The 13,917-nt window shown below is 41.8% G+C and overlaps 1 protein-coding gene across 1 annotated transcript; it reads left to right on the forward strand.

Annotated features, from left to right (window-relative positions):
* Positions 1–3,159, forward strand: LOC124261070. Its single transcript, XM_046695391.1, has 4 exons — positions 1–77; positions 568–650; positions 1,213–1,349; positions 3,049–3,159. Exons 1-4 carry the CDS (start codon positions 1–3, stop codon positions 3,157–3,159), a joined length of 408 nt encoding a protein of 135 aa, XP_046551347.1.
* The last annotated feature ends 10,758 nt before the right edge of the window (positions 3,160–13,917 follow it).

Here is a 13,917-nt window from a genome sequence, read left to right on the forward strand (position 1 = left end):
ATGGGCAACCTGATTCCAAGTTCCGCCAAGAAAGAAGCAGAAGATAAATTATCAGCCATTCAGGGTGGTGGGAGTTGGTATGGATGTCGTGCTCACACTTTCAAACACTGTCATCACTGTTCGCAATATTCCAGCTATATTGGTCGATACTCATGCTGTTGATCACTAGATTGTCAGGTCCAGACTCCATTATTTACAGACCGCCGCCATATAGCTGGAATGTTGCTGAGTGTGGCAAAACCAAAAACAAAATCTATTTTTGAATGGATTAACGAATCTTACTATCCAGGACGGTGACGTTTACGCTCTTTTAAGAATTTAATTCACTTTGATGTGTAAATTTGTAACACAACTCGTAAGGTCCCCCCTTTACAGTCTTCTTTACAGAATTTGGATTACTTTACATTTTACATAAATTAACATTATCATATATTCATAACAGAATGGTATTTTATTATTGTCAATCAATAATGATATATTATATATAACACTGTACATTGATTGTGCCATAAACAAGAAAATGTTTTTAAACATATATTTTACGTATTGTTTCTTGTTGACTTGCAGGGAGATTTTCAAGATTGAGAACGGTAAAATGAAGCCCAGCTCAAAGGGGAAAGACTTTAAGAAATTATTAACTCAGTTTTCAGGTAATCTTTCGTATGTACGTGTTCGTGTTTCGGGTGTATGTACATATTTCGGGTGTATGTACATATTTCGGGTGTATGAACATTATCGTGTTTCGGGTGTATGTACATATTCGTGTTTCGGGTGTATGTACATATTCGTGTTTCGGGTGTATGTACATATTCGTGTTTCGGGTGTATGTACATATTCGTGTACATATTCGTGTTTCGGGTGTATGTACATATTCGTGTACATATTCGTGTGTCGGGTGTATGTACATATTCGTGTTTCGGGTGTATGTACATATTCGTGTTTCGGGTGTATGTGCGTGTTCTACTGTCGGATGAGTGGGTTGTTTTGAGTGCACAGGTTGAATGCCTTGATCACGGGGGTTAGTTACAGCACTGGGAAGACCTGTACACTGTTGGTCCATAGGCTGACTGACGACCCAGTCACCAGGACAAGGGCGGATCTTCAAGGGTCAATAGGCCTACACTTACTGATTAAAAATATTACCGATGTTGAATTTTACATTTGTTTTGAGTCATTAACAACATCGATGAAATCATTTCTTCTCCTTCGCAGATAAAGAAGTAGCATTTGGCTACTATCGCCATGAAGCCGGCGTGTTCATGATCATTGTGTGGGCGGGACAGAAGTCATCACCAACGGACAAGTTAACCCTGGTTACAGCAACACCGTTTTTACTGGCCATGATTAAGGCAGGCGTTCACATCAAACATAGTCAACCCTCGTTAGCTCGTTATATATTTGGGCGGTGGGGTAGCCAAGTGGTTAAAGCGTCCGCTCGTCACGCTGAAGACTCGGGTTCCATTCCCCACATGGGTACAATGTGTGAAGCACATTCCTGGTGTCCCCTGCCGTGATATTGCTGGAATATTGCTAAAAGCGGCGTAAAACCATACTCACTCACTCGTTATATAACATCAGACCGCCTCCGTGGTGTAGTGGTTAGAGCGTCCGCCCGGAGAGTAGAAGGTCGCAGGTTTGATCCCCGACCGCGTCATACCAAAAGACGTTAAAATATGGTACTTGTTGGTCCCTGCCTGGCGCTCGGCATTAATCGGTACAACAAGGACTGGTCGACTCGGAGTCAGTATAATGTGTCTGAGTTGGGTATTCATGCTTCACTGCGGCATGGTATCTCAGTGGGCTAGCACTATAAAACCAGCTTAAGTCTGGACTAGTACAAGCAGCCGCACATACACATGCACGACGTCATATGAGCGAAATATTCTCAAGCACGACGTTAAACCCAATTCCGCCGCCGTTTTATATCATCATGCCACGTGTACCGATGGTCGACGGTTTAAATTCATTCCCCACGCCATTCCAAGATGGTACTTGTTGTTACCCTGACTGACACACGACATTGGGGAACGAAAATTAAATCTTATGTGTTTTAAAAAATTGTGTGGGTATTTCTGCATGAAGATGAACTTTTTTATGCAAAATCTTCCATGCAATTTTTCCTGTCAAAACTGCTATTTGGGATTTTCTGTGTGCGGCATACAGATTCTTTTTTTGTTTTCCAACATTCTGAATCGTGATATTCGTGGTCGGAATAAAACAAGTACTAGTGTCTGAATGGGTTATCCATGTTAAATTGCATGTCAACTCAGTTGGGTAGTGAGTGAGTGATGTTTTATTCCAGCATTATCAGTGCAGAGGACGTCAGAAAACGGCTTCTCACATCGTACTCATGTGTGGAATCGAACCCGGGTCTTCGGCGTGACGAGCGAACGCTTTAACCACAAGGCTACCCCACCTCCCCTTCAGTTTGGTAACGCTATAACATATTCCCAGACACGTGCAAACACATTTCTACATGAATCATACAACCTTAACCGCGACGTCGAGGCCCTTTTACCTGACCCCATTTACGCGAATTATGACTGGTCCGGGCAAATGTTCTGGAACCACTTCAACTCAAGCTAACGGAATTAGTCTTTTCGCAATATCCTAGATAATAAACCATTAAACCACTAAACTAGATAATGATAGATTAAATACATTGTAGATCATACCAGTTCTAAAATCCTTATGTCATAGGTTCCCAATTGCGCAGATCGATGCTCATGCTGTTGATCACTGGATTGTCTGGTCCAGGCTCGATTATTTACAGACCGCCGCCATATAGCTGGAATATTGCTGAGTGCGGCGTAAAACTAAACTCACTCACTCACTCTAAAATCCTTATTCAGCATCTATATAGCTTAAAGTGTCTCTATTCATCTCATTAAATGTTAGTTACCTGACACGCTACCTAAATAGCCCAGTGGTTACAATATGTGAAGCCCATTTCTGGTTTCCCCCGCCGTGGTGTTGCTGGAATATTGCTAAAAGCGGCGTAAAACCATACTCACTCACCCACTCATATGACTGTTTATTTGCTTTCAGACGTTTGCGGACCAGTTAATGACCGGCAAATTGGCTGGAGTTGACCTCGACAGTATCACTAAACTCGTCAACAAAGCGAAGGGACTTACTAAAGGAACTCCATTACAATAATGTTTTCTGGGGAAATGGTTCTCTTGTTTCCCCGTGAGATCAACTACGACAAGGCATTATTCGTAAGCATGTAGCTTTAAGAAATAAAATTTAAATATTTATTTTTTGAGTTTTAAATTTGACGCCAGGTTTGTTAGTTCAGTATGTAACATGTATACAATATAGGCATGCTAATGTTTTGCGTTAGTTGTCGGTCCACTGGACGTGGAGGTTGAGTGGGTTGAACACTGTAACCCGTTATGGTGTTGCTCGAATGAAGCAGAATAGACGAGCCAGGAGATACGAGTGTTTGACGATATAACCGCCATATTATCCTCGTCGACAAAGGGCGGTGGGGTAGCCTAGTGGTTAAAGCGTTCGCTCGTCACGCCAAAGACCGGTTTCGATTCTCAACATGGGTACAATGTGTGAAGACCGTTTCTGGTGTCCCCCGCCGTGATATTGCTATAATATTGCCAAAAGCAGAGTAAAACCATACTCACTCATTCACTGACACTGGACCTTTGACACTGGACTGTTGCATTAGTTCTGCTCTCATATTGCTGGCATAGTGCTTTGTACAGTGTTAAACAACAGATTCTCCACAAAACGGCCTTGTGAAGTTCGAATACACTACCAGTTTACCACTGCAATAGAGTAAAGTGACTGGTGTTGAGTGGCGGTTCAAAGAGCTGAATTGAAACTCCGTAAAATCTGTCTGTGATTAATTCACCCATCTTGCGTGTAATTGCCAGCTGAGGCAACACTGTATCCGAATCAGATGCGAAGGTGAAAATATCAACGGTCGGATTTATTCCATTTGACCCAAAGTCACGTGAACGTGCATTTCTGATATTTCTGCTTTCCACGACATCGACATCGTCTGTGCTGAAACGTCCCACGCCAATTTGTGCAAGAAGTTCAAATTGTATTTTAATGGTCGCCACAGCAACTACTGGGCACATTTTTATCCGTCTTTCTCGCCGGTTTAGTTCAGATGTGAAGCAGCTTAGTATGTTCTTATTTATACTGACTGACTGAATTTGGTTTTACGCCGCTTTTAGCAATATTCCAGCAACATCACGGCGGGGAACACCAGAAATGGGCTTCACACATTGTACCCATGTGGGGATTCGAACCCGGGTCTTCGGCGTGACGAGCGAACGCCTTAACCACTAGGCTACCCCGCCGCCCCTGTTCTTACTTATAAGTGATATTGAACTCATATTTGGAGGTTTTCCTGTTTAAATAGAGATCAGTTTAAATATGAACCTCAAAGAAGGATTTTATTGGGCAAAACATGCTATACGACCACGATCAGTGTTTTCCTCAAACTTGACTTCCGGTGTATATTTAAAGAAAATAGGTTCAAATACTCCATTGATACTTAAATGTCATTTCCAATATTACGACGTTTCTTTTGTCTTTTAGCATATTTTATTGGAAATAAAAGATACATGTTGAACTAAAATGGTGTGATTAATAGCAATAATTGGCTTTTTTCGTGTATTGCAGGCTGCCATTGAAGTCATATTTGTACCGCTGCCACAATTTTGGGTGTCGTCAAATGAGGTTCCTGTAAAGTTGTTTCCAGATGAAGCAGCGGAACACAGAAGATGACGGGAAATGACGGGAAAAGCAGACTTTGGCACAGTTTCTCCTGACTTTCTGTCAGATGGAATAATAAGACCTAAATAATTTCACTTTAATTCATGACTTAACTATTAATTATTAATTTCGACACGATAGTGTTTCGAACCACTGACTGAAGCAATAGTTCCACAGTGACTCTTAGAGAAGCCATAACATAAATCGGCCCCAGAGGAGTCTCATGTTAGAAATTGTAGATCCCAGAGAGATTTTACGAGTCCTAGGATTTTCAGTCCTACTCTTTACCTGACACTTACAAACAGTCACGTATTGTTATTACAGTTAGCCGGTAATCAACTCAAACAACATGCAGTCTCTTCATGGAGATGCATATGTTCTTCAACAATGTACTTGTTTGTTAATTAACGTTGCATTCAGCATATTCCACCTGTATAACAGCTGTAATGAAATAATCCAGTCTGGACCAGACAGCCCAATGCTTGATGTAGTGAACCACGATATATAAGGTCTTGGTACGATGATACCATGCTGTCAATCAGATCACTGACCAGCCAATCCTTTGGGACCACAGTTACGACCAACATAGGTTGCAACCTAATCTATCCGAGAATGTCGGCGAAGTTTAAATCCGTTTTGACCGGTATTTCCTAAGGGAAACCCCAAACAGATGGAGGTAGCTAACGTTTTACAACCATGGTGTCTGATGGAATCACAGGACTTCCTGACACCCAGGAGAATCACTTGGCTGCAGCGTCCACAGGCCCTGGGTTTGTATTAACTATATGTATTATTCAATTACACGTGATACATATGTCCTTGTGAACAGTAAAGCCCGTCTTTTGCAGTCCATCTCTAGTTTTATGAGAAACTGCTTCCCATAAGTGAAAGGTGGAGATTGTTTGATTCTGTATTCTGGAAGATCTGACATTTTCTGTGATTCCTCTTTGCCTCTGCACATCCTGCAACGCACACACATATGTATAATAGAATTTATCAAACGCTTGCCCCGTACCTTCCCAAGAACTGTTTGAGAGGCATTCTTTTCCAAGGCCTGAGGCCCTGGCGGACCTGTCTGTGAATTGTCGACCCTTATGTTGTGAAAGTTCATGGTGATGCCCCATAAGCATTAAGGCAATGTGATGCTCTCCTTGAATGCTGGCAGGATTCTTTTCATGACTGCTCAAATCTGATTTTCCCAATCTTCGGCCTACTCTGAATATGTCTTGATTATCAACGAATGAGTTTAACGCAATGAATGAACTGTCCTTTGCAATTGAAGACTGGGTCTTCAAACACTGTATTTCCACTGCAAACACTTCACTTTGCACTGTCCTAATAATGAATAGTTCTACGGAAGAAAGTTTGTGGAAGTCTTCTGCCTTCTGCTGTTGCAAATATCAGTTTGAATGTCCCATGAAATCCCAAAGGTTCACTGTAGGGACAGTAGTCTTTCAAATTCTTTGCAAGATCGTCAGCTGGTAAAGCATGCATGACATTGGTTCCGAACACTTCTTTGCCTGCCTGCGCGGCTTTGTGAAGACCAAACGTGACGACAGCTGTTGAAGGTTTGTTCCCAAACACATGAACCTTCTTCCTGTACTCTGTAAGATCCAGTTTAGGATCGTTGCTGCGAAACCATACAAACCTCAAAATGTTCCTGTGGTCCTCTAGTACTTTCAAAGCATTGAAACATGTATTGGACATCAGCCATTATGGCAACAGGTTTTCGTTTGAAGCCTAGCAAAATTCCCAGTAGATCATTTGTAAGACCAGGTCCCTGTAACAAAACGGAGTCGAGTCAAACATGGCACATATTTGAGATGGCTTATGGGGTTGATACACACCGAAGATTGGAAGATACCAACATTCTTCATTTTCCTTCAGTGGAGGTGTAACTTCAACATGACCATTGTCATATATTTTGTCCAAGAATTCCACAAAGTGATATCTGTTTTCTTCATTTCTAGGAGGCTTGATTTTAACATCTTTGCTCATTGAACAGCTTTAGGTCAAGTGTTAGATAACCATTGCCTCGTACCTTTAAAGGGCAAATGGGCTACCCATGTCCCTTGTGAATTCCTTTTCAATTTCCTCTTCCGTCATCTCAATAAAATATCTATCCTCTGCTGAATGTCCAGGTCTGCCATCATCCTTTGTAGTTTGAAATCTGACATCATTTACATCAGGTTTTCATCTGCAGTGTTCTTCTGCAGATGCAGTATATAGGGGCATGGCTGACATAGTGATGGTCGTCCACTGGCTAATGTGTACAGTTGACGTTGAATCTTGCTGAGGCCGGCTTCACCGATGATTACCTATCCAAGAGGTAGTCTCTGTGCATATGGGGGTCTTGTGGGTCCTGTGAGCTGAGTCAGTGCATGATGAGCCAATGCAGGTTTCTTCCTATCAATGGGTGGATAGATGCATCCTCGTCTCGGGGAGGAATACACTGAATTATATCCTATAAATGGTTGTGATGTCTAGCTACATCCGGAGTAGACATTTCTTGCTTGATATCTCGTATCATGTTGCATTCAATCAACATTGGAAATTCTAACTTGTTCTCCGTCTAAAGACTATATAAAAATGCCGATGGTATTCTTTCTGATGTTATATGACTGCCACTACAAGATGGGATGGTATAATTATACTTTTGATGTCAAAGAGGAAACTTGTGCTGCAGAGAAGCATTAGTCTGATCGTCCATAGATGCACACATTTTGACCTGTTTCCTTTTGTCCTTCAGGATATACTCGTGCAAGAATATTTTTGGAGCATGATTTCCCTTCAAATAAGTTTCCATAGACTTGTGTATACTTGGAAGACACTGGGTCAAGTTTCTAATGAGATGGAGTATTGTTGGTTCTTTCACTAGTGTCCTGCTTACTCACCTCGCCGTTCTCTTTTCTGGGAGGAAATGACCTATTCTTACTATGTATGGCAGGACAATGCCTCGTATTTCAACACTTTCAACATTCAGTGTTGTTATTATGCAGTCTTTGGGAAGATCTTGATTTGATAAACAACACTTACAGCAAATTCCTGTTCATTTTAAAAAGTCAATCCTTTCTTCCTAGGGTTTTATTTGAAAGCCTTGCACTCGTTCAGCGAGTGGAGTTTTGTGGAGTGGCAGAAAGGTTGCTTGCTCCTTTGTTTGCTGTATTTGTGACCTAGGACCTTCTTTGTATGAGGGTTGGGTTTCAGTCCTGACTGCCTAAACAGATGCTCTCTGTCGCATAGCAGGTGGGTTGTTGAACTTACCTTGGTTATTTAATTGTGTCAGTGTTGACCTTTTGCTGAAGCTGAAGTTTTGGTCATTTTGTAGTCTGTTTAAACGTTTCATACATTTTTGAAAAGAGAGAATGGTGGAAATGAGACGTGGTGAATTTCCTTGTAGTTGAATGTGTTTACCACTTTTCCTGGAGGGGGAAGGGCAACTTCTCCACAATTTGATTTTCGTCAAGAGACGAGTAGAAGTATGAGAAGAGATGACTGTACGTTGGGTTGGACATCATGCGCTTTCTCACACACGAGGTCAGAAAGTTCGAACAATAGTGAGCTATCTTTCATGCTGAGGTTAGGAAAGGGCCCCGAGGCAGGATTTAATTGAAGATTCTACAATCTCTTGTGATCCATATCTTTCCTCTAATCCATTTCCTGTATCATGCAGGTTAGCCTTCCTGATGCTGAGGGCTTGTCTTCTTGATTTCAGGCCGAGTCATTTCAAGAGCAATTTTTATTCTTCGTTTTCCACAAGGCATAGTTTCCTGGCTTGTCGTTAAAGTTTGTGAGCCGAGAGACGAGAGAAGGTAAGATCCTTCAGTGTAGGAAGCATGTGGAATCAGAGTTATTGTGAGTTGGTCTGCAGGGTGCTGCATTAGGGTACAGCTGAGTGTTAGGTCTACTTCATTTCCTGTCTCATCATAGTTCTCATTATAAGTCTGATTAAAAGAGTCCCTTCATGGTTGGATATGTACCTGTTTACTCGTTCAGCAGAGCCCTCATAAAGTGGCATGGGAGGTGAGAACTCGCAGAACTGTCTGTCGAGAGATTCTGCCCAAACCCCTTACCACTGCAGGCTTCAGCATATCTTTTCCTGTTGAAGAATGTTCAATTCGACATCCATTTGTGCTTTCTTCAGTGAAAGTTTTCCTTCTTTATTTGCAAATTTATCTGAACACGCGCTGATTTTGCTTCAGCTTTTCGCAATGCTAACGCAGGACTGACTCTACTTCTTGATGATCGATGTGACACATTGTCCTTTGAACAAACTGATGCAGGTTCAATAAGCTGCTATAGGTGATACCTTGTGCTCAGCTCTTGTCTTGGGGGCACAGTCCTTCAGTGACCCGTGGGTCATAGATGACACATGTGAGCTATTGTCCTTATTATCTGCATGTGGAGCACTAACCTCTTGCCCTTTCCTGACTTTAGGTGCTTGTGACATGTTTCGATTCCAATAGGATGAAGTTAACGTTTAAATTCTTTTTACTGTGCAGAGTGTGCACCTTGGCATTATAGTTGTCGACACCCAACCGCTTGTCCATTTGCATCATTTGATATGAAATCAATAATTTGAAACGCCGATTGTAGTAAGTAGTAAAAAGCTGTTAATAAATAAGAAGACCCAATTACTATAAAAATCCTTTACCAAAGTCCTATATCATGTAAAACATGTCTTTTTTCCCTTTTAAACAAAGTCTATTATGGAAAATATGTTCGAAAGAGCATAACGTTCTGATTAAACAATATTTCCTTATATCCAAATATGATTCCTATCAATTACGCACATAGAAGAGAAATCTGAATAATACCTCAAATGAGAGTAGGAAGAACTCCTAAGATTGCCTTTAAAAAGGAAAATACTAATGAAAACAAACATGTTTACAACACAATAAAGCATTGCATGGAGTTACAAAACCCGCCAATTTTACAAGAGGGTTGAACGACCTGTAAATTAATTAAAATATGCTTAATCTCCAATTAAAATATAAAATATATTGATGTTAAGTGTTTAAAGTAAATAGCACATGCGATTTGGTTGTCCTATAATGTCGATGCTAATGGTCGCAGCCTGATGGCATCTTGGAAGCAACAAAAAGGGGAGATAACTCTCATCCGCGTTACGTAGTTAACCAACTATAAAAAAAGTTGTATAATGATCAAAGGAAGACAGTCCGCTTGTTTAACATTACATAGGGCGACTGCACAACGTGTCTCAACGCTGCATAAGGGCGTCTGCCAGTCTTCTTGTGGTTTGCAGACTTCACGAGTCTATTTAGAGGGTATTCAGATTGAACAGCTTGCACGTTTATATTGCAAAATCGAACAGAGAATAGCGTTTGTCAAAATGTTCTTTACATGTTTCTTTTTAACCTGCTCAACCTCCCAGCCCAGTTGCCAGGCAACAAATGCTTTGACTGCCAGAACAAACAAAGTAAGCACCCAATATTGACAACACACTTGAAGTGTTCATGCTTTATTTGTAAACGCTACATGCTCGTGATCGAAAAATGGCGTCTTTCTTGGTTGTTAAGTGAACCATTTCCCTGGAACTGCAACGCGTAATGGATTCAATGGAGTCCAACAAGTCCCTTGACCTTGGACACGAGTTCTGTGATGCGGTCAAGGTCGACGTCAACTAATTTGCTGGTCATAAACTGGTACGAAAACGTCTGAAACAAAAAACAGTCATCTGTGACAGTCATTGCAGTCATCAAACAACATGACGGTCACGTACTCTACTTATATTTTGAAAGCGCTCAGGGATAATTAACAAATGATAAATATTAGGGCACGTTTGAGCACACGCTCCCGCACACGCACACGAAGAGACATTCACAAATATTACCTTCTGTTAAAGCTGATATACTCAAATATATCTTCACAATATGTGGCCATGTTTACCATTAACACATATTGTAGTTATATACATAACTGGCACTATGTGTAATGTATGGTATCTTTATTACCTCGGATAATGAAGAAAAGACTTGTCTACTCCGTACTGTAAATAGCAATATTTTGAGTTGGCTCTTGTTGAATTGCTTAAAAGAAGATTCACGTTACTGTTGTGGTGAAAGGGGCTTTATGTGGTACTGTATATCCCTCATGTAGTAACGAAGATGCTCTTGGATACCCCACTCAAAAACCAGTAAACGCAATGTTGAAATCGAGACTAATAATACCCCCACCCTCTCATTATTTTCGTTAAATAGAAAGAGCAAATATCTATTTTTTCCAGAAAAAATGATCCTGCTCCAGGCAAAATTTCCATTGTTCAGTGTCTTATGCGGAGTGTTACCATGGTAACAACAAGTACCATCTTCTAACGGCTTTTGGAACTGACTCGTGGCAGAATCGCTTAAATCATGTGTAAGTTGACGATGGAAAGGTGTCTAGTTAGTATGGAACAAATTGACTTTATGAGCCGTGAAGATCCGGGTTAGAATTGGTCTTCAGCAATCCATGCTTGTCGTAAGAGGTGACTAACGGGATAGGGTCAGGCTCGCTGACTTGGTTGACACATGTCATCGTATCCTAATTGCCTGGAGAGATCTTTATGCACGTTGATCACAGGATTGTCTGGTCCAGATTCGATTTTTTTTTACAGACAGCCGCCATATTGCTGGAATATTGTAGCGTTTAACAACAAGCAAGCAAACCAAGACAGAAAGAAAGAAACAACATACGTTTAGGATGGTCACTACATACGGTGTAGCTGTAGTCAGGGCTATTTTGTCTGATGTGGAGGACTTAAGCCCCACCCATACCATGAGGACATACACGCTGAACTCCAGGCGATAGTATGCAATGGCTACCTCGTCATCTGTAACGGAAAAATAATAATGATGTACTACACATTCCAAAGTCGCTTTTCAAACATTATCAATGTAGGCTTAAATAGGGGCGGTAGGGTAGCCTAGTGGCTAAAGCGTTCGCACGTCACGGGACAGTATTGGTTTAAAGTACCTGTGATTATTTTAAGACTGACTGACTGAGTTTGGTTTTACGCCGCTTTTAGCAATATTCCAGCATCACCACGGCGGGGGAAACCAGAAATGGGCTTCACACATTGTACCCATGTGGGGATTCGAACTCGGGTCTTCGGCGGGACGAGTCAACGCTTTAACCACTAGACTACCCCACCGCCCCGATTATTTTAAGACGTGACTAATGAAGACCTTGTCTGCCTGACGTCGGGGCGGTGGGGTAGCCTTGTGGTTAAAGCGATCGTTCGTCACAACGAAGGCATGGGTTCGATTCCCCACATGGGTATAATGTGTAAAGCCCATTTCTGGTGTCCCCGCCGTGATATTGCTGGAATATTGCTAAAAGCGGCGTATAACCAAATTCACTTCACTGTTAACTTAAACATTAGGAAATCCTCCTAATCTGGTTCGGTTTTTCGCCTCTTTTTTCCAGCAATATCACGGCGGGGGACACCAGAAATGGGCTTACACTAAACTCACTCACTCATTAGAGCAATATATGGCAGTCTATAATGCCTACAGTGTCAGTATGAATAAACAACCAACCAACATACACGACGTCGATTGTGTAGTGGTTGAAGTGATCTAAACTAGAATTGTACAATGAATGAAGTCGACCCTGGGGTTATATTCTGTGGTATTGTTGCTTAACGCAAGAATATACCCGCTCATTCAACAAAAATATAAAAGTATTCAAACAAACATGTACCTGAAAATTGAGCGACAAATGTTTTAAAGTCTTTTCCCGTTGCGCTGGTTTTGATTTTACCCTTGTCGAACTTGAACACGCCCCTGTAAGCCAACGAGAAAAACAATTGAATATATGTATATTTTGGGGAAAGATATGACACGTGGTAAGGATATTACTGTATCATATAATATGCACGATGTCATTATTTATTTACAATAATCAGAAATCGTTCTGTCACTCCCAATATGACCCGTGATCTTCAGTAACCCATGTTTGTCGTAGGTACCACCGGGATCAGTTGGTCTAAGTTTTTGTCAAAACCAGTCCAGTTTTAGTCGTTGTTTGGTGTTTAACGCCGCACTCAGCAATATTTCAGCTGTTTGGTGGCGACGGTCTGTGAATAATGAAGTCTGGACGAGACAATCCCGTGATCAACAGCGTAAGTATCAATCTACGCAATTTGGATACGATGACATGTGTCAACCAAGTCAGCGAACCTGACCAACACATCCCGTTAGTCGCCTCTTATGTCAAGCATGGGTTACTGAAAACCAATTCTAAACCGCATCTTCATTGGTTGTATACTAATTTTATGCTGGATAGTATACTAGGCACATAAAGAAACTGTGCATACAAAAATTTAAAATCAAAATTTATCAGACCTGTGTAGACACATAAGGATTTAGTCTCAGAGCACGTGCCACGTTCCGTGACGTCAATGGGTTCGTCCTTGAGACGTGCAATACGTTGTTTCACGTGCATTCCGGGAAAGAGAAACAGAGCAAATGAATGCCACACAATACTGTCACTTTGGAAAGCTCAACCCCTGCCCTTGCGATCGTTCAAAAAATTAAACGGCTATTGAAACGCATAGCATGCCAAGGCTCACGTCTGCACAACGACATGGGGCCATTGGGATGGTCCGTGGGGGAATATCTCAACGACAAGTGGCTGCACATTTCCACTGCCACCGGAACACCATTTCTGCACTGTAGAGACGCTACCAGAACACAAATGACGTCATCGATCGGCCACGTTCTGGACGTCCACGTGTAACAACGCCAAGGCAGGACAGATGGATAAGGGTGACCCATCTTCGCCACAGGTTTCAGACTGCAGTGATGACTGCCCGAACCATCCCAGGACTTCACCGTATCCACCTCAACACAGTTCGACAACGTTTACGTCATCACGGGATCAGACCACAACGTCCCGCCATACAGTCTATCCTGACACAACGTCATCGACAAGCTCGCCGAATGTGGTGCCGAAATCATGTCCGCAAACCCTGTTTTGGTGGAGAAATGTTATTTTTACAGATGAGTCCAGGTTTAACATTTCCCATAGTGATGGACGTCAACGTGCTTATAGACGCGTGGGAGAACGTTATGTACAGGCCTGTGTCTCTGAGAGGAATCGCTTTGTTGGTAGTTCCGTGATGATTGGGGGGTGGAATAACAGCACGCCAAAGAACTCCTTTGGTGA

This window comes from Haliotis rubra, unplaced genomic scaffold (genome assembly GCF_003918875.1).
Source record: "Haliotis rubra isolate DU_JTF1 unplaced genomic scaffold, ASM391887v1 Scf788, whole genome shotgun sequence".
Classification (NCBI taxonomy): domain Eukaryota; kingdom Metazoa; phylum Mollusca; class Gastropoda; order Lepetellida; family Haliotidae; genus Haliotis; species Haliotis rubra.

Excerpts from the sequence above, each read along its gene's own strand:
- LOC124261070 (XM_046695391.1), top strand. The coding sequence starts at position 1 with ATGGGCAACCTGATTCCAAGTTCCGCCAAGAAAGAAGCAGAAGATAAA. Across the intron at positions 651-1,212 it reads ATTATTAACTCAGTTTTCAG|ATAAAGAAGTAGCATTTGGC; the intron begins GTAATCTTTCGT and ends TCTCCTTCGCAG. Across the intron at positions 1,350-3,048 it reads TTTTACTGGCCATGATTAAG|ACGTTTGCGGACCAGTTAAT; the intron begins GCAGGCGTTCAC and ends ATTTGCTTTCAG.